We start from the raw sequence: 21,640 nt of genomic DNA on the forward strand, positions 1-21,640 counted from the left end.
CGTGTAAAGATGTGCACAGGAATGAACTCGGCACTTGGCTGGTGCAGATAGCTGACAACCGAGCACTCGGCAACAACAATGGGCACAAAGTGTAAGGCGAAATCTGTGGTGGGTGAACTCGGTGTAAGCATGGGCCTGCTTGGCTTACTGCCGTCCGCAGGTAAATACTTCTGTCAGCGGGTTTGACCATCAGCGAAAGGGATACAGAAGGGGAAGGCAGAGAGGGAGGAGGGCAGGTCAAAACATGTGGGCTCCATATAAGTAGGCACAGTTGCATGCCTCACTAGAGTGTGAGGCTGTTGGTGACAGGAGTACAGCAGAGGACACAGAAGGGGACAACAATAAGGTGGTGCACACTAAAAGTGGAAGTCTGCCCCTGGAACAGCGTCATGACCAACACTGCCTCTTAGCTGAGCAGAAGGCCTACATCTACAACTACATACATACTCTGCAATCCACCGTACGATGCGTGGCGGAGGGTATCTCGTACCACAACTAGCATCTTCTCTCCCTGTTCCACTCCCAAACAGAACGAGGTACAAAATTACTGCCTATATGCCTCTGTACGAGACCTAATCTCTCTTATCTTATCTTTGTGGTCTTTCCGCAAAATGTAAGTTGGCGGCAGTAAAATTATACTGCAGTCATTCTCAAATGCTGGTTCTCTAAATTTCCTCAGTAGCAATTCATGAAAAGAATGCCCTCCTTTCCTCTAGAGACTCCCACCCGAGTTCCTGTAGCATTTCCGTAACACTCGCGTGATGATCAAACCTACCAGTAACAAATCCAGCAGCCCGCCTCTGAATTGCTTCTATGTCTTCCTTAAATCCGACCTGATAGGGATCCCAAATGCTCAATCAGTACTCAAGAATAGGTCATATTAGTTTTATAAGCGGTCTCCTTTACAGATGAACCACATTTTCCCAAAATTCTACCAATGAACCATAGACGACTACCCGCCTTCCCCACAACTGCCATTACATGCTTGTCCCACTTCATATTGCTCTGCAATGTTACTCCCAAATATTTAATCGACGTGACTGTGTCAAGTGCTGCACTACTAATGGAGCATTCAAACATTACAGGATTCTTTTTCCTATTCATCTGCATTAATTTACATTTATCTATATTTAGAGTTTGCTGCCATTCTTAACACCAATCACAAATCCTGTCCAAGTCATCTTGTATCCTCCTACAGTCACTCGACGACGACACCTTCCCGTACACCACAGCATCATCAGCAAACAGCTGCACATTGCTATCCACCCTATCCAAAAGATCATTTAAGTAGATAGAAAACAACAGCGGACCTACCACACTTCCCTGGGGCAGTCCAGATGATACCCTCACCTCCGATGAACACTCACCATCGAGGACAACGTACTGGGTTCTATTACTTAAGAAGTCTTAGAGCCACTCGCATGCTTGGGAACCAATCCCATATGCTTGTTCCTTAGTTAGGAGTCTGCAGTAGGGCGCGGAGTCAAACACTTTCCAGAAGTCAAGGAATATGGATCTGTCTGATACCCTTCATCTATGGTTGACAAGTTATCATGTGAAAAAAGGGCGAGTTGCGTTTCGCAGGAGCGATGCTTTCTAAAGCCGTGCTGATGCATGGACAGCAACTTCTCTGTCTCAAGGAAATTCATTATATTCGAACTGAGAATATGTCCGAGAATCCTGCAACAAACCGATGTTAAGGATATTGGTCTGTAATTTTGAGGATCCGTCCTTCTACCCTTCTTATATACAGGCGTCACCTGCACTCTTTTTCCATTTGCTCGGGACTTTACGTTGGGCAATAGATTCGCGATAAATGCAAGCTAAATAAGCAGCCAGTGCAGTTGAGTACTCTCTGTAAAACCGAATTGGAATCCAGTCAGGAACTGGCGATTTATTTATTTTCAACCCATTCAGCTGCTTCACAACCCCAGGGATGTCTATCACTATGTCCTTCATACGGAAATCTGTACGAGACTCAAACAGCGGTATGTTTGTACGATCCTCCTGTGTGAAAGATTTCTCAAAAGCTAAATTTAAAATTTCAACTTTAGTTTTGCTGTCTTCCGTTGCCAGGCCAGACTGATCAGTGAGTGACTGGATGGAAGCCTTCGACCCGCTTAACGATTTTACGTAAGACTAGAATTTCCTTGGATTTTCAGCAAGATCTTTTGCTAAGGTATGACAGTGGTAGTGTTTGAATGCTTTGCACATCACTCTTTTTACAGCAGTACGAATCTCTTCTAACTTTTGCCTGTCCTCATTCTCCCGATCTTTCTTGTAACGCGATTGCAACTGCCTTTCCTACCTGAGCAGTCTCTGAATTGTGCTGTTAAACCACGACAGGTCTTTGCCGTCCGTAACCCACTTTTTCGGCACAAACTTGCCCATTACGTGATTTACAATGTGTTTAAAATTTGCCCATAATTCTTCCACGTCCAACGTACCGGAAGTAAATGAAGTCGATTCATTTTCTCATTGCCTCAGTGGCAATGCTCCAATAGTAACTTCCAGAGACCAATTAAATAACGTTTGCGAGAGAGTTGGTTTAATAGCCATTCCTCTTCTCACACATTTGTAAACATGTCTTGCCTCCAGCAGGTTCAAGTTAAAAGTGACTAAAAATCTTTTTCCACTCAACTGTTCTTTCATGCTAACAAAAGTCACAGTTATAAAACAGTACGGAATAATACAGAAGTTCCTTGAGTCTGTCGTGTTCTTTAATTAAACTTCCGTGTTGCGACTGGCAAACACTTGTCGGTGCCGTTCGACCGCTGTGTCTACAATCGTCTATCGTCTTACTACACACTTCAGACCTGCACACACAGACAGGTGACAAACAGTAGATAGGCTCTCTCACACTTATATTTAGAATATCATGTGTTCGAGATGGTCAAAGGCCAAGTGGTTCTAGAATTTCAGTGGAAATTCTTGAAACACTACAGCAAGTTGCTGACTTTTAGCATCAGTGCATAATACATTAGGGCAAAAACAATGTATTTAAAACACCTCACGAGTGTCACATACCTCTTCTCTGATCATCTCACTGCCTCTTCTTTCTTCCTTAACTTCTTTCTCTCCTTTAAGCCCCCCTCTCACCCCCTACTTCCCCCTGCCATCCGCCATTAACTCTTTTCTCTAACTCCACTCCCTCCTCCCCTGTCTCCACTCCCTCCTCCCCTGTCTCCACTCCCTCCTCCCCTGTCTCCGCTCCCTCCTCCCCCGCCTCCGCTCCCTCCTCCCCCGCCTCCGCTCCCTCCTCCCCCGCCTCCGCTCCCTCCTCCCCCGCCTCCGCTCCCTCCTCCCCCGCCTCCGCTCCCTCCTCCCCCGCCTCCGCTCCCTCCTCCCCCACCTCCGCTCCCTCCTCCCCCGCCTCCGCTCCCTCCTCCCCCGCCTCCGCTCCCTCCTCCCCCGCCTCCGCTCCCTCCTCCCCCGCCTCCGCTCCCTCCTCCCCCGCCTCCGCTCCCTCCTCCCCCGCCTCCGCTCCCTCCTCCCCCGCCTCCGCTCCCTCCTCCCCCGCCTCCGCTCCCTCCTCCCCCGCCTCCGCTCCCTCCTCCCCCGCCTCCGCTCCCTCCTCCCCCGCCTCCGCTCCCTCCTCCCCCGCCTCCGCTCCCTCCTCCCCCGACACCGCTCCCTCCTCCCCCGACACCGCTCCCTGCTCCCCCGCCTCCGCTCCCTCCTCCCCCCGCCACCGCTCCCTCCTCCCCCGCCTCCGCTCCCTGCTCCCTCGCCTCCACTCCCTCATCCCCCGTCTCCACTCCCCCCCCCACTCCACTCCCTCATCCCCTACCTCCTCCCTCACTCCCCTTCCTCTTCTACCTCCTCCACATTCTCCCATCACTCTCCTCTCTCCTGTCCTAACTCCTTTTTTTCCTGCCCTAACCCCTAACTACTCTCCTGTCCCTCCCCATTAACAACTCTCCCCATTGCCCTGACTTATATCCCTCCCCCTAACAAATCCCCCTTCCCCGCAACTTCTCTCACCCTCCCGACTACTCTCCCTCCTGCCCTAACTCCTCTCCCTCCTGCCCTAACTCCTCTCCCTCCTGCCCTAACTCCTCTCCCTCCTGCCCTAACTCCTCTCCCTCCGTACCCCCCCCCCCCCAACTCATCTCGCTCGTAGAACTTCCCTCCCTCCCTACCCATGAACTCCTCTCTCCCCTTACCTCTCTAACTCCTCTCCCTTCCTACCCCCACTCCAACTTCTCTCCTTTGCCACCCCTCCCCCAAACTCCTTTCCTCCCTTACTCCTCTTTCCCCCTCCCGAACTCCTCTCCTCCCTTAGTCCTCTTTCCCCCTCCCAAGCTCCTCTTCCTCTACCTTAGCTCCTCTACCTCCCCCTAACTCCTCTACCACCCCCCTATCTACCCTCTAACTCCTTACCCCCCCCCCCCCCCCACCTAACTTCTCAACCTCTCCCCTAACTCCTCACCCTCACTTATTCGTCCTTCACTCTCCTTCATTCCCTCCCTCTTCCCCTGGTATCTCTCCCATTTCATTTACATGCTTTAATGGGCTTTTCTTATATTTATTCTGGTATAGTTTTCTGTTAAATGTCTGTACTGTTCTGTTTACTGTCATTTGTTATTTTCTGTGCTCTTCTAACATTATCTACATTATTCCATTTACTTCACTCATTATACTGTCTCTGTCTTTTAAATTTTATGTATACCTGATGTTTGATCATTATCTTCCAGGGATGGGGTGTTAGAACCAAATATCCTATCAGGGCAGGAGAATTTATTTTGGAGTATGTCGGTGAAGTTGTCAGTGAGAAAGAATTCAAAGACAGGATGGCATCACGTTACATAAATGACACTCATCACTATTGCCTCAATTTGGATGGTGGCCTCGTGATTGATGGGCATCGAATGGGAGGAGATGGTAAGTTTACTAAATTTGTGTAGTTCATTTATTCAGTTTTTGGTGCTGCTGATTTCTGTTAGTTTACATTTAATCTTTGTTAAGGAAGAACATTTTTGTTTTGAACTGATTTGGAATATATTTTGGTTTGTGAATACAATTAGAATTTATATTGATTCTGTCATCTCTCATGACTGTAATAAAAAAAAGTCTTTTGAAGGTGAAACTTGTTTAGATTTATTCTAAAGCAACTTCAGTGGTCAGTGTAACAATATGGCTTTTCTTACAATTTTGCTTGCTAGGATCATGAACAGTTTTCATAATTTCAGTTACTATTGTAAACAGTATTAATTTAACATTATTACTCCAGTTTCTTTGTTTCTCACATCATTCTAAATGAAACTTCCTGGCAGATATCAGTACACACTCTGCTGCAGAGTGAAAATCTCATTCTGGAATCATTCTACATGTTCTTCTACACGTGTGGTTCATTTTAGCACACAGCACTTCCACTAACACTAAATATATTCATGTTTATTTCCTTTACTTTGCTTTGATATTGTGGGTCTGTTTATCTTTTTTTCTTGTCTTGGTAGTGGCAGGTGCATGTACTATATCCTGTGTGTTTGTTTTTTAGTGTGGATGTGTGTGTGGGAGTGAGGAGGTATCTATAACTTCTGTGTGCATTGATCGTTGCTTTACTGTGGTGCAGTGGTGGGTAATTTAGAGTGGGTATTTTGCCTTATTTATATGATACTGTTATTGTGTTGTCTAGAAGGATTGTTCTTTTCCTACCATAATAGAAGCAGACATGAACATAGTCAGATTCAGTAACAACAAACATCTTCTGACCCTACAAGAGAACTTCTGGATCTAAAAGGCAACAACTGAAAAGAAAGACATAATGAGTGACCACACAATCATTATTTAAACTAATAAAACATACAGATTTAGTGTTGGTGAAAGTGTTGTATGCTAAAATCTACCAGAACAACATGAAGAATGATGTGTGTGCTCGGTGAGTGGGTGGGTGGGTGGGTGGGGGGGGGGGGGGGCATGAGTAATGATGATAATTTAATACTGTTTATAGTAGTAAGTGAAAAAATGAGAACTGTTCATGATCCTGGCAAACAAAATTGTATGAAAAGTCATATTATTACAATTGCTGCTGGAGATGATATAGAATAGAGCAAAAAGTGTTTGATCTTAATAAGACTTTATTACAGTCCCAAGAGACAGTTTAACTTGTGTAGCTTGTAATAATGTGAATCCAGGAAAAAAGAGGCATAAAACAAAGAAAACAATGTTTACTCTATAAGTAACAAGTTCCTTTTGAAGATGTGTCATTTTTTACTAATTTTCTTCACTGCAGCCACAATCTTGTCAAACTGAATGGTATTTCTGTTTGGTCAAATGACACAGTTAATTGACCAAATGACACACTTATTTAGAATTAAATAACAAATATATTAAAAGAACAATAGTCAAGCACTTCTTTTGAAGACAATCGAGAAGTCACTGAAATAGTGTCAGCTGTATGTATTGCAAAGGAACACACAAGCTCAGCACAGCCTTTGACACAAAGTCAGGAGTGCCTTTGACACTAAGTCAGGAGTGAATAAGATATTAATTTTCATAGTTAATATTTTGAAAGTGCAGAATTAATGACAACTTTCTGTGTAGCCATTCACAAACTGAATTAAATTGGCTAACATTTAGACTATAAAAGAAATGTGTTAAGGTGAAAAAAATATTTCTTGTGTGAAGAACTTAAGCAACATAATTTGTAGAGTGTCTGGTACCACAGAATGTATTAGAAATTACGTGCAAACAGTCTTATCAGCTAGCTACAGGCTCCTGCGGTGATCTAATGTTTTCCTATATTTGTTAAAAAAGGAAGTTGGGGAAGAAGTAGTGAATGAGCACATTTTACTCAGTAATGTCAATTACAGATAACTGATTATATTTAGCCAAAAAAATTTGTGAGTAGCATGCTGTTTGTTAGCTGTTTGTTAATGCACAAAATGCCTTTGTAGATGTGTGTAGAAGTACACTCTTAAGACAAAAAAAAACCATGCACCCCAAAGGAATAATCCGAATGAGATGGAAAAAACTCTTAAGACAAAAAAAAACCATGCACCCCAAAGGAATAATCCGAATGAGATGGAAATCAGTAGATGTGACCTACACATGCATGCTAACCGATCATTACAATTTCAAATAAATTGAATGATTCATTCAAGAGGAAGAAATTCACAAATTGAGCAAGTCAGTAATGTGTTGATCCTTCTCTCCTCCTTATGCAAGCAGTTCTTCAAACTGGCATTGATTGACAGAGTTATTGGGTGTCCTCCTGAGAGGTATTGTGCTAAATTCTGTCCATGTTGCATCATCAAAATCCTGAGCTGGTTAGAGGTCACTGTCCACAATGCTCCAAACATTCTCAGTTGGGGAGAGATCTGGTGACCTAGTTGTCCAAGGCAGAATTTGAGAAGCACTAAGATAAGCAGTAGCAACTATCGCCAAGTGTGGACAGGCATTATCTTGCTGAAATTTAAGCCTAGAATGACTTGCCGTGAAGGGCAACAAAAGAGGGAAAATCATCGACGTACTGCTGTGCTGTAGATGATGGCCAAAAGGTCCTGCTATTTAAAGAAATGGCACCCCAGACCATCAGGCCTGTTTGTCGGGCAGTGTGACAGGCAAATATCAGCTAGTTATTTCACTGCTATCCAGGGTGTCTCCAGATATATCTTCACTTGTCATTGAGGCTCTTCTCAAAGGACTCATCAATGAAGACAATTCTACTCCGTTAAACGAGATTTTAAGCCAGATACTTGTCAAGAAATGCTCCTGCCATAAAGTGCGAAGATCAGGAATGATGGGCTGGGGTACCATTTCTTTTCATAGGAGGACCCCTTCAATTGTCGTATGTGGCACCATTACAGCACAGTGGTATGCTGATGATATTATATGCCCCACTTTGTTGCCTTTCGTGGCAAGACGTCCTGGGCTTACAGCTTGCAGCAAGATAATGCCCACATTCACAAGGTAAAAGTTTCTACAGCTTGTCTTTGTTCTTGCCAAACCCTACCTTGGTCTGCAAGGTTGCCAGATCTCTCCCCGGCTGAGATTGTTTGGAGCATTATGGCCTCCAAGCTTCTCAGCATTCTGATGATCTAACATGCTAATTGGATAGAATTTGCCACAGTGTCCCTCAGGAGGACATACAACAACTTGGTCAATGGCAAGCCAAATAACTGCTTGCATAATGATCAGAGGTGGACCAACACATTACTGACTTGCTCAGTATGTGAAGCTCTTTCTCTTGAGTAAATCATCGTATTTTTCTGAAAATGTAACCATTTGTTTGTCTGTACATGTACATCACATCTACCAATTTCCATCCAATTTGGATAATTCCTTCAAGGTGCATATAATTTTTTGTAAAAGTATATCTGTAGAAGGAAATATTTCATGTTGCATAATATGGTAATAATGTGGATGTTTGATTCCAGGGCGTTTTGTGAATCATTCTTGTGAACCAAACTGTGAAATGCAAAAATGGAGCGTCAATGGCTTATTCCGTATGGCTTTATTTGCTTTACGGGACATTGAGCCACTTGAAGAACTTTCGTATGATTACAACTTTTCTCTGTTCAACCCTGCAGAAGGACAGGTAAAAGATTTTCAATATAAAATTTGCCAACATTTTAATGTGTAGCCCATTAACTAAAAATTTAGTATCATTGTATATAATCTATGGAACATACTTCAGTCCAGAATTAAGAACAGTTACACCCAGTTTCAATCTAATGTTGAGCCATACGTTAAATTGGTTAATGCGTATTCTTCAAATAAATCTATTTTGAAATGTTGCCTGTTCCTTTGCTAATGTCACTTTTGTGAGTAATCCATATCCAAGTGACATTACTTATTTCATGTATTTGTAGTTGTTACAGTAACCTTGAAACATAATTTGTACATCTTTTGAAAGAGAACCACAACGCAAAGGGAGTGTATGTATCACAAATAGTGCTGCTTTGTTGCTTTTCTTCTCTATGACACTCATTGAATATAAGGAAATTGAAGCCCAACATTTGCTTTTGGTTTGGTGACTTACAGTAAATCATTTTCTATTCTTTTGTTTCTGGAGCCCAATAATAGAAGTTAGCAGATGTATTGACTCCTCACTCAATGTAAAAGTAATATTCGTTACAACCAACTGTTTTGTAATAGCTGTTGCTCTTGTACAGCTGAATCACGCCATCCCCTGCAAGAGGGTCATTTTTTCCCCTTGCTGTGTAGCATGTAAGTGTAGGTGATTGACAGTGACCAACTACAGCAAATAAAAATTGCAAATTACTTGTCTATGATGGAAAATTTGCTTCACAGTTTACTGTAATTACATGTCACACACATTACTGAAACTGATGTCATTTCTCTCACCCAAATGAACTAGCTGCATCATTGTCTAAGTTCTCTTAGTGCTCAACTGAGTGTGGCAATATTGCATTTAGTATTTGTGGTATGTCAGGGTGTATACACTCCGGAACAACAGGGAATTCTGGAAAAAAAGGGAGTTTTTCAGAATTCCGGGAATTGTTCATTGTTTTAGTCTTGAGTTAAATTTTCGTAATTTTGACTGGTAAGAATTGATAGTCTAACAAAGAATTTTACTGTATCACCCTACTACAAAATAATATTGCAACAGACTAAAACCAATGTAAAACCTGCAAAAGGAAATGCGCCATTTAGAAGAAGACACAGTGCACAGACAAGCGCCTGCCTAAAGCAAAATGTGTCAAAGGCTTTAGGACGAAGATAATAGAATACTTCATAACAGCAAACTACTTCCGATGAGCGTGACATAATAACTGTTTCATTAAGTTCGTTTTGAGCAGTTTCCAGCAGGCTCCTGCATATGCGCAGTTGAGTTCCGTATGAGCAGTACCTTCTGCCTTTGGCTACTTAAAGTGTTGCTGCACCAGTATCAGGAAGTAGTCATGCTACCCATAAAAAATTTTCTGGCGTGCCTAAGGTACCAGATTCACGTATGCATTGAGCAGTCTGGATTGTAGTGAGGAGGGAGATAGTGACCCGTGTTTATGTTTAGTGATTTTGCTGCTTTCTCTTCATTTACAGTTCACACAACAAGTTATACAAAATGGGTTTCTGTGGCTGGGTGCTATCAAGAGCATTAAAATTGATTCACATAATTATGGAAGGCTAAGATATGTTATTAATTTCAGTTTTCTGATTTTATTTTCTTTCCATGTTTTTGGCAGTCAGGCATTAATCGCCTTGCACAACAATGAAGTCGTTTTTGTCGGTCTGCTAAATAAATGTGGCTTTTCTTAATTTTTCCACAGATGCAGTCAATTAATAAGAAACTAAATGTTTCAGTCCACACTATTGGCTAGTTTTAATTGTTCACTGAATTTTTAAGTGCACATTTTCATATTCCGGCACATATGGCATTGTGCCATAATAAAGAACCAAACATGAGACAATATAGTACCGGTATTACAAGAAAATTTGCATCCCAAAAACTGCACTGAAAAGCTTAATATCAGATTGGGGCCTACTTCATTGTAAATCTGGACATATGAATGTGTTCTTTAAGCCAAATTATGCATTTTACTACAGTTTACAGAATTCCTACTATCTTGGAGTATCTCTGGCTGTTTTCTGGCGCTCTCTGGCACCTGCTGAAACGAACCCATGTTGAGGAAGTCTCAGGAAAATATTGCAAATGTTTCTTTGAAAAACGTTATTTTCAAAGAAACTTTCCTTTTATGGAAGATGAGTTATGTTATGCATTAGAATGTGCAATGAATTTCTTAAATCACAGAGTGTTTGACTCTCATTTAAAACTTAGCACTTTGAGTACCAACCACTTGGAATAATTTCGAGTCCTGATGACCAGACATAAATGTCATTGTTAAAAATTTTGTTGGCACATTTGTGTGATGTACCTTAAAGTGTAACACACGCTAAAAACACCAGTGTTATACGTGAAAACTTAGCTTTTCTAGTAGCTACACTATGGGCATTAATTTAAACTATTAACTTTTCGTACTTGTTTGTTCATGTTATTTAACAGTGACGTTGCTATTGGCTGAATACATCACATGTCCTATTCTCTGATTATCTGCTGTCATTGGCCAGTGAGATCACGTGACACGAGCTATGATTGGCGTACAAAAGCGTATTGCAATCAGTATTTCAGTGCTCCGGAAATTAACATGCTGTGTTTGGTGGAATTCGAATTTATACTTTCATAACATGAAAATATGCAGCGTACATTGTGCTGCACATCAAAGATCTTTTCAAAACACGTTCTCTCACCCCACCCCCTCGTTGCTGAGTTTCGTTTTCTTAAGTGTGGGGAAGTTCTCCGCTGGTGTATATAAAACCTGTATGATTCTAAAAATTGATGTTTTTACTGCTCTGAGGGAAACTACACTGTCTATTATCATGGAAAAAGTGTATTTTCGTCTTGGAAGGAGTGTATTTTCATGTGGGGAAAAAGTGAATTTTCAACTGGGATATCCGGGAATTTTTTCCTTGGACGCATATACAACCTGTATGTGTAACATTTCACAGTTATTGAAATGTAACAAAATGTTTTATTAATATGCTAGTAATTTTTCAATGTGTAAGTCATGATCATCCCTCATGGAATATATTGGTTCCATACTATGAATATTTCCATGTGCAGTTTCATTATCACTACGGACAATGGATATTTGCGACATTTAAAGTGCACTTATCTTTTGAGCTATAGTTTTCACCTTAAAGCTACTCCAATTTGGTTGTCAAGGTACTTAATTCCCATTTATTGTTTGTAGAGAGCTGGAAACTGCATATTTTATTTGTGGATCACAGATCGTGATGTACCCAAATATAATTTATAACTCTAGTTGTAGAGTGTAGCTTTCCAGAATGCATGTGAAAACTGCTCTTTTTTTACAGACTTGCAAATGTGGAAGTTCTCAGTGTCGTGGAGTAATAGGAGGCAAGTCACAGAGAGTAAATGGATCAGTGACACGAGTCGAAGAGAGAGAAAGGCGAATGGTAGGACGGCCACGGAAAAATTCCCGGAAAAGCAGTACCAGCATCTGCAGCAGTACAAATAAGCTGAAGTATAAGAAGAGGCTTGGGGAAGGCTCATCAAGTCAAAAACACTGTAATATGACTCCAGTAAAGCCAATGTCGCACCAACAGAGATGTTTTGCACAGATGCATCACTGCTTTCTGTTAAGAAATCTTGAAAAGGTATTTATTATGAATGTTGTTGCCGATAATATTAGTCAAGAAGTAGGAATGTGTTAATGTAGCCTACAGGAGCTATTTCAGGCCTTTATAATACCTATCATGTCACTTTAGGTAAAGAGGCTACGAGAACGTCTCAAGCAGGCAACCCGTCGTGAAGAGCCACTTGCAGGAAACTACGCACGACCTCAGGTCAAGCAGTCGGATGTGTTTCTTACCCAACTGAATGCATTATCCACTCCTAGAAACATCAGAACACGACGATTAGCACAAGCGGAAGATAATCCTGAACTCACAAGGACTGCAAGATTGGCCTATGTTTTCAGGGATTTGTACAATGTTGTTACATCTGCTAAAGGTAAACTTATAGCTTAACTCTGATGTGCAAACTTTTAATGAGATTACATTCCAATTCAATATGCTTTGCTTTTGTTGCAGATGAACATGGAGAGATGTTAGCAGCACCTTTCCTGACATTGCCTTCAAAAAAGAAACTCCCTCAGTATTACCAGCGTGTTACTGATCCAATTGATCTGACAACATTAGGTCAGAATATTGTAACAGGCTATTATAAAACTGTAGAATCGTTTGATCAGGACATGAGTCGACTTTTTACAAATAATGTTAGATTCTTTGGCCGTACATCGGAGTTGGGAATCACAGCAACAAGGTTACGTAAAGTATACAATGTGGCCAAAATGGATTTCATGGCACAGCTTGAAGAAATATTGGGGGAAAGTCCACCATCGTCATTTATACCAGAACATGATCCAGGTTTGTACACTCTCAAAGCAGCTTTGATGTCAAGGGATAAAAAATGTTGATGTTAAGAATTTTTGCAAATGTTAGTGTCAACAAAAGTGTGTTAAGTTTTATTTTTTGAAGGATAGTCCAAAGCAGTAACTCCCTCTAAACATAAATTACCACAGTAAAATGTGGTTTTTTTATTTTGCATTCTACGGAAGGAATATTCACAGTAGTTATGTTGTTTTTAATGGTGAAGCCAATTACCATACGATGGAGGTCAACTGGAGTGGCCAATATAAATTTCTTATAAATCTCCATTAGTGGAGATGCTGAGTCGCGATAGGCACTTTCCATTCCATTCTGGATTTTCCATCGTTTGATCTCATAAATCTCCCTTACATAACAAGCCTATTGTTCTTAAGAAGTTTTGAGCTGTCAGTTCAGTTTTGGAGTATATCTCTGTTTTAGCCTATTATTGGTCACATACAGGAATATTATGAAGAAAATATGTTAAGATTACTTAAATAAAATGTATATGGTCATGTAAAGAATTTTACATGCATTTGGGGTTCTGTAAAATTTATTTTTTTCAAAATACAGCATGTTACTTGTAAGTGACATTGCTCATAAAAGGCGCTTGCATGCTACTATTTAAAACCACAGTCTTTTTCCTGTGGATGAAAAATTGGTTGCATGTGCTTTATTTTATATGAATGTTTTTAAACAATTCCTCTCTTTAACAAACCACAGAACCATTCCACATACTCCCGAGGGAAAGCTGAAATCTTCTCTTTGGTCCATACCCCCGTCAGTGACCAAGATTGTCATATTGTATATAATTTACTGGCACAAGAGTCCATATTTCTTCTTCTTAGGACTGACTGTGCATTGTACCCATCAATTCCAAAAGACCTTTCTGCTTCTGTAATGTGTGATAGTGTGACTTTGTCTGTACAAGGAATAAAATCATACATAACGAATGACACATCTTCACTTACAAATATTTTGAAACGCTGTTTGTGGTGGTTATTTTGAATGTACTATGCAGATTGCCAGCCTTTGTATGATTATAAGTCACCATAATCTCATCAGTAGACTTGTCGTTGTTGTTGCTGTTGTTGTTGACGGCAGTTTTCTAATGCAGAATTGCGAAGTGGTTTGATCCCGATTAGTGTGTTGTTACTGTGTGTTGCTAGCTCATTGTTTGCAAAACATATTTACCTACAAAATTTCTTGAGTAATTTCAAGCTCATAATGCCTGGAATTCTGTCACAATTTGTTGACTGACCAGTAATCTGTCCAAGAAGGCATACTTACAATACCCATATAAATGAGCATACCAGTCCACTTCTCCACCTCACTTTTATTTCTGTTGACTGCACTGCACTGTGTTGTTACTCTGAATATGCATTAGTTTCCATAGCAATAGTATCCACAAGATAATTTCTAACACATTGTCTTAAATATTGCAGTGGTGGACCTGCTAAATGACTGTCACACACAGTAGGTACATCAGCCATCACATGGAACTGGATGTCTTTTTTTATTCTGCTGAATGCAGTGCCGTTCTTCTTATTGCATTTGGTGTTCACGTTGTTATTGTGGCCCCCCCCCCCCCCCTTTTTCTTTTTTTACCAGTATCTTGAAATCAGGCTCGGAAGGAAGGAAGATTTGAGTTAAATGTCCTATCAACATTAAGACATTTGAGATGGAGCATAAGCTCGGAATGTTGCAAGGATGAGGAAGGAAATCGGCTATGCCGTTTCGATGAAACTTTCCTGGAATTTATGTGGGGCAATTTAGGGAACTCGTGGAAAATCTAAATGTGGACGGCCAGAGACAGATTTGAACTGTTGCCCTCCTGAATGTGAGTCTTGTGTGCTAACCACTGTCACTTGGCTCAGTCACAATGATTCAGTTGTTAGTGCCTGAGGAAACTAGGGATTCCTCATCAGGCTCTACTTCAGATTCTGGAATATCCAATAATCTGCTGTTGCAAGCTTTCTCTGGTTCATATTCTGAATGTTTGTCACTATTGTAGGCAACAGTGAGAGTGGCAAGGATCTTCTGGTGGTGAAATAATGCTGATTCTTTTATTTCTTCTGTAAAAAGTGTTTGTTTCCATCTCCAATATCCTGTAAATGTGTTATCGTGATGGTACTGAAAACATTACACATGTGTTATAAAGTTTGATATTGGAGCAATGGTGCCTTCAGGCAACATCATTTTCACAGTACATTTTTAGAAATGTCCCTCTTTCTGTTTGTATACAGTTTCCGCTGTACCAGATAAAACAGTGTCACAAAATTGAAAGCAGTGCTACTTCAGTATTCGATGCTCACATGACATAGCATGTCGTCTGTCTAAGAGGCAGATCATCCAGAAACTTCACACCAGAGAGAACAGAATATCACTGTATCAGGGAGTTAAAACATTGCTTGTAATGATTGTTGCCCGCCCGAGGATGAAACTAGAAAAACGTCACAGAAAGCAGTGTGCAATTTTGATGTTGGTTGAGAGCAACAGTGCCCAATACAGGGTTAAGTCGCGATCGAAAATTTCTTATCTTTTTAACATTATGTCTTTATTTACAATTCATTACTTTTTTTCCTGCTGAGTACCACATGGAATAACTTATATCTTCTTTCTTTTTCTCCTTTCTTTCTCTCTCTCCAGTAGTTTTTCATTTTTTTCCCTATGTTTTTCTCTTCTTTCTTCTGTCTATATTATACCTGTCTTTCTTTATTTTCTCGCAGAAGCCCTTAAAACTTTTACTTTTATTCTGAACTTTTCTCTCTCTCCCATGTCTTCCTATGTTAATGTGGCATATCATCATCATCATCATCATCATATTGCTTGCTATCTTAACACATGCCACCAAGAATCCAATGCACGTCATACAGGGTGTTTCAAAAATGACCGGTATATTTGAAACGGCAATAAAAACTAAACGAGCAGCGATAGAAATACACCGTTTGTTGCAATATGCTTGGGACAACAGTACATTTTCAGGCAGACAAACTTTCGAAATTACAGTAGTTACAATTTTCAACAACAGATGGCGCTGTGGTCTGGGAAACTCCATAGTACGATATTTTCCACATATCCACCATGCGTAGCAATAATATGGCGTAGTCTCTGAATGAAATTACCCGAAACCTTTGACAACGCATCTGGCGGAATGGCTTCACATGCAGATGAGATGTACTGCTTCAGCTGTTCAATTGTTTCTGGATTCTGGCGGTACACCTGGTCTTTCAAGTGTCCCCACAGAAAGAAGTCACAGGGGTTCATGTCTGGCGAATAGGGAGGCCAATCCACGCCGCCTCCTGTATGTTTCGGATAGCCCAAAGCAATCACACGATCATCGGAATATTCATTCAGGAAATTAAAGACGTCGGCCGTGCGATGTATCACTGTTGGATCACCTGCTGCACTAGCTGCGCGTTGCCCTCTGTGGTTGCCGTACGCAGTCGCCCTACCTTTCCAGCACGTTCATCCGCCACGTTCCCAGTCCATTGAAATTTTTCAAACAGATCCTTTATTGTATCGCTTTTCGGTCCTTTGGTTACATTAAACCTCTGTTGAAAACTTTGTCTTGTTGCAACAACACTGTCTTCTAGGTGATGGAATTCCAACACCAGAAAAATCCTCTGTTCTAAGGAATAAACCATGTTGTCCACAGCACACTTGCACGTTGTGAACAGCACATGCTTACAGCAGAAAGACGATGTACCGAATGGTGCACCCACAGACTGCGTTGTCTTCTATATCTTTCACATCACTTGCAGCGCCATCTGTTGTTGAAAATTGTAACTACTGTAATTTTGAAAGTTTGTCCGCCTGAAAATGTACTGTTGTCCCAAGCATATTGCAACAAACGGTGTATTTCTATCGCTGCTCGTTTAGTTTTTATTGCCGTTTCAAATATACCGGTCATTTTTGAAACACCCTGTATGTCCACATAGCTACAGAAAGTTACATGCAATTGTGATGAAAAATTTTCTTCCTGATTTGTTATGTAGTTTAAGGATTTTCAGTGAGTGGTGGAATTAAATATAAAATAAAAAAGGAAAACCACCCGAAACCCTTAAACCTTGTAATACATTTGTTGATATCTACACTACCATCCCAGCAGATGGCATACTTATAGTTCTTGATCTTAACCACTTGAATACCTCAGGGTTAACAAAGTTATATTCTTCAGCCCCTGTTATGGAATTCTACATCTGCGACCTATGTTAATATTACTTTTGTGTATGGGAGTAAGTACCAATTGCTGTGGAAAACTTGCTAAATCTCTGGAACTGGAGTTCCGGGAAATCCACACCAGCCCTGAAATGTGGCCACAGGAGATCTAGCACTGCTGTCTGCAGTCCCAATTACCTTAACATCCAAATTTATGCCCAAATACTTAAATATAGCACTGCAGTGCACAGGAGCTCACCCCATCCTCAGAGTAGGATTCCACAAGAGAGAGAGGCTGCCTTTGAGCAGCAGGTTGATAGTCTTATTTGCTGAGATTTTTTAACTTGTTATCTGACCACCACTTTTGCATTTTTTGGCACAACTCCTGTGAAATTTGAAGCAGCACATTTGATTCCTCCACTCCTGCAACCTCTCTCCACCCGCCTCTTCTGTAAATATTGAAAGCCAGAGTCTGTTACAAAATTAACACGAGAGTGTTGACGAAATAAGAATAATTGCGATGTTCTGAGAGTTTATAGATAGTAATAGTTTATCTGAAGATTTTGTTTGCTTGGCTAATACTCATACGTGGGAATAGAGTATTGGTCATATTATATTAATTATCATTTGTGTACTCTCAGGTGGTGAGGAGGAGGATGTCATACGATGCATCTGCGGTTTGTACAAAGATGAAGGCATGATGATCCAGTGTGAACGGTGTCTTGTTTGGCAGCATTGTGATTGTGTGAGAGCAGATGAAGGTGTGGAACACTATCTCTGTGAACAGTGCAACCCTAGACCTGTTGAACTTGAAATTCTGATGTCGCCACAGCCTCCTTATGCTACACCAGGGCTCACCTACTATATCACACTTCTAAGGGGAACGTTACAGCTTCGCCAAGGTACACAAATAAGGCATAAAGTAGCTATTAAAACAAATTTTGTAGAGCAGATTAGTATTTTAATATACTTGTGAAACATTAACTTTTGTTATTAGGTGACACCGTTTATGTGCTCCGGGATATGATAGAGGAAAATGCTCCAAAGACATCACCGCCAACAAAACACACATACAAAACTGTTAAAGATGTGAAGTATTCAGACTTGGATATATTCAGAATAGAAAGATTGTGGAAAGATGAAAAGTATGTCATTTTTTTTTCATTATTCTGTAATGTTTTCATCTTGTACTTAATGTAAAATTAACCTTGAAAGTAATGCTAAGGTTCAATTCAGTTACGTATGACATTACAATCAGTTATTATTGATTCCCGTTTCGAATCTTATAGAACAGTCTTGTTATTTTGTAAACTGAAATAGTTCACTTTTATTCACCATCTGTGACAGTTTCTCATTATAGTGTATATTTTGTGCCAAGTACTACTGCAGCTATCAGCATTCTTGATTTTTGTTATTATTGATTGACACAGTATCATGAAGGAGCTCACCGTTATTTTGTGTGTGTGTGTATGTCACTGTTATTAAAGACAAGTATAATTTGGAACAACAATTATGCATTTAGTGGAAAGATATGTAAGGTAATATTTTCATTTAGTTTTTAGTTTTAGGCAATAATTAAATTCTTCCATTCTTTGTACGCTACTTAAGGAACGCTATGAAAATGTTATATTGTAATGTCTATCTTGACAAGAGTTGTGTGTGGCATTGGCAGTACCAGAAATTTAATGTGCAACTGGTAGTAACAGGAAAAAACCTTCTTATTTTTTGGTCCAATTTGGTGCCAATTGTTTCATATTGAGTGTAATTATTTTCAAATTTGGTTTTTTTTTCATAGTCTATTTTTACAAGGTTTGATATTGGTTTTTCCAATTTCAGTGTTAGTTTTTGCCACACCAAGTATCATTTTCTTCCCAATGTCCTTGTTATTTCTCCCCATTTCCTCCACCTCAAAACTCTGTGCATTTTTTCCAAATCTTTTTGCCATTTCAGATTTTTTCCGGTGCCAAATCCTGTGCTATGTTTTGCCAAATTCAATGCTGTGGTTTTGTCAAATTCCATACTGTGTTTTGCCAGATTTGGCACTGCGTTTTGCCAGTTTTGGCACTGCATTTTTACCAAATTTGGTGCTGTAATTTTGCCAAATTCGACATTGTAATTTATCAAATTCGGTGTTATGTTTTTGCCAAATTCAGTGCTTTTTCTTTCTTTTTTTCCAAATTCAGTGCTTTTTCGTTCTTTTTTGCCAAATTTGGTGTTATCTTTTTCTCAATTACTATGTTACTTAATTCCCAATTCCAGTGTTATTTTTTGTCCAAATTCAGTACTTTTGCCAATTTTTGTGTTATTTTATTGCCAGTTCAGTGCTATTTTCATCGCCACAACAAATTTCGTTGCACAGGAGGTGAACTATCATTCGAAACCTCAGATTTGAGGTTCTTATATTCGCAGATAAAATTATTGCTGCTGAGGTCAATGTTTTAATGTTGTGTAATAAATTAATGTAGGGGTCTTCTTACGTTTACAGATGAGGCTTTGGCAAGTGAGATCACTTGCAAATTTACTTTGAAGAATATTTTCCCATTCTCATGTCAATATAGATGCACAATCCGCTATGTGAAACTATCATACCATTTGATATGTGCAACTGATGAACTACCATCACTGGTGTTGGACCCACTCTATACTAGCCCAAGAGACAAATTAACACTGACAAAAATATGTTTGCATAGGACACTTGGAACATGAAACATGTGCTTCAACAATGCCAGAAAGCTGCCATTGTTGTAGAGCACTGTTGATTTTCAAGATTTGTTACAGTGTTGATGTGAAGTTGTATGGTGTTTGCTGATTCAGCTGTATGGAGCCAAGAGAATACTGTATTCTTGTCATTCAGTTTGCCTATATTGTTAGTGCTACAAGAACTGTAAATTGTAAAAATCAATAGCAGATGCAAGCTTCTACCTTGACTCAGCTGTGAAGCAAGGGTCTATGAATGAAACTGTCCTCTCGATTTACTTCTCATAAAACTTCCGTGAGAAGTCATAACCTCAGTTCCAGTACCGATATTCAGAATATCGATAACCAAATACAGCAATTGTGGGCTGACATATCCCAGAAAAATCAGTGTTTTGTACCCTAAAGGCAGCAACATTTTAATTACAAGGGACCAACAGTGTGTTTGTGCTTTCAATTTTATTGTTCATTTAATTTGATTTTGTAATTAATGAGACAAAACCACATCACCTCCCAAAGCATTAAATGTAATTTCACTTTCCTCTCTCCTCCAAGAGACCCAACTTTTTTGTTTGTGAGTTTATATGCAGGTATCTGAACCATGTAACACAAATTTATTTTACTAAACAGCTTTGTCTTCCTTATCATATTTCTTTATATATATATAGTAGAAAACTATAATATTTCATTGTGTGTAGTTCAAGACATTTTTTTATTATTTTACAGGAATGAAAAATTTGCATTTGGGCATCATTACCTTCGCCCACATGAAACTTATCATGAACCTTCTCGGAAATTTTTTCCCAACGAGGTTATGAGAGTACCTTTGTATGAGGTTGTGCCCTTGGATCTCATCATGGGACACTGCTGGGTGCTTGATTTAAATACATACTGCAAAGGAAGACCTGTGGGTGCACCTGAGGAGCATGTATATATTTGTGAATATCGGGTTGACAAGAGTGCCCATCTTTTTACAAAAATTGCAAAACCGAGGCATTCAATTTGCACTAAAACTTATGCATTTGAAACATTTGATACTCGTCTGAAACCACAGAGGACGTACACTGTAAGTTTGTCAGACATTTAACATAGCGACAAAAATTTTAATCTACTTGCAAAATGTGTGTTAGTATGTTCCTATTATTAAAGTATTTGATGGAAAGGCTTATTTACTTATTTTGTAAGTAGTAATAACATAAGGCAGTATGTTTACACTTTTCAGCATTTAGTTGTATTTTGTATTGCTTCAACAAACTTCACATTTTGGTATTGACTTCTTCTGATTGTTAAGCAGTGATGCAAAATACTTTTAGTTTGATATGCTATAGTATTCTCAAACAAAAACTTTGACTACCACAAAATCCAATAATGTTTGTATAACATCTGAATACTAGGTGCAGGAAGCCAACATGCTTGCAAAAATATGAAAATTTATGTTTCCAACAATACTGTTCACCATATCCACAGTTTGTTTTTGCCACTATTGGTGGCCCAAGTAATTTCAGGATCAAACAAATCATCAGCTCACACACACACACACACACACACACACACACACACACACACACACACACACACACACACACACACAGAGAGAGAGAGAGAGAGAGAGAGAGAGAGAGAGAGAGAGAGTTACATTGCCTTGGCTGAGTATTTTGTACCAGATGGATCTGAAGGAGGATGTTGTGTGAAGTTTCTTTTAAGTGCATATCAACTGCTGAACACCTCTCTTCCATTATTTTTGTTTTCTTACTGTTATACGGTAAGGGTGTTTTCAAAATGTCTCCTCTGAAGTTGTGAATGTATTTGCTACTTCTCACATTCATAGATTGCTTACTAGTTTTACATAAATGTTTTTCATATTAGCAAA

At 39.9% G+C, this 21,640-nt stretch overlaps 1 protein-coding gene across 3 annotated transcripts in view; it reads left to right on the forward strand.

The window, feature by feature from the left end:
• LOC126281722 (histone-lysine N-methyltransferase ash1) overlaps positions 1 to 21,640 on the forward strand; it is a 322,515-nt gene that overhangs the window by 271,788 nt on the left and 29,087 nt on the right. For all 3 annotated transcript variants that reach the window (XM_049980899.1, XM_049980898.1, XM_049980900.1), the window contains 8 exons: positions 4,698 to 4,884; positions 8,382 to 8,542; positions 11,842 to 12,144; positions 12,256 to 12,499; positions 12,580 to 12,915; positions 17,718 to 17,978; positions 18,074 to 18,221; positions 20,497 to 20,836. In XM_049980899.1, coding sequence (XP_049836856.1) covers positions 4,698 to 4,884; positions 8,382 to 8,542; positions 11,842 to 12,144; positions 12,256 to 12,499; positions 12,580 to 12,915; positions 17,718 to 17,978; positions 18,074 to 18,221; positions 20,497 to 20,836 — 1,980 coding nt within the window. The remainder of the gene's footprint in view (positions 1 to 4,697; positions 4,885 to 8,381; positions 8,543 to 11,841; positions 12,145 to 12,255; positions 12,500 to 12,579; positions 12,916 to 17,717; positions 17,979 to 18,073; positions 18,222 to 20,496; positions 20,837 to 21,640) is intronic.

The sequence above is a fragment of the Schistocerca gregaria genome, chromosome 7 (assembly GCF_023897955.1).
Source record: "Schistocerca gregaria isolate iqSchGreg1 chromosome 7, iqSchGreg1.2, whole genome shotgun sequence".
Taxonomy (NCBI): Eukaryota; Metazoa; Arthropoda; class Insecta; order Orthoptera; family Acrididae; genus Schistocerca; species Schistocerca gregaria.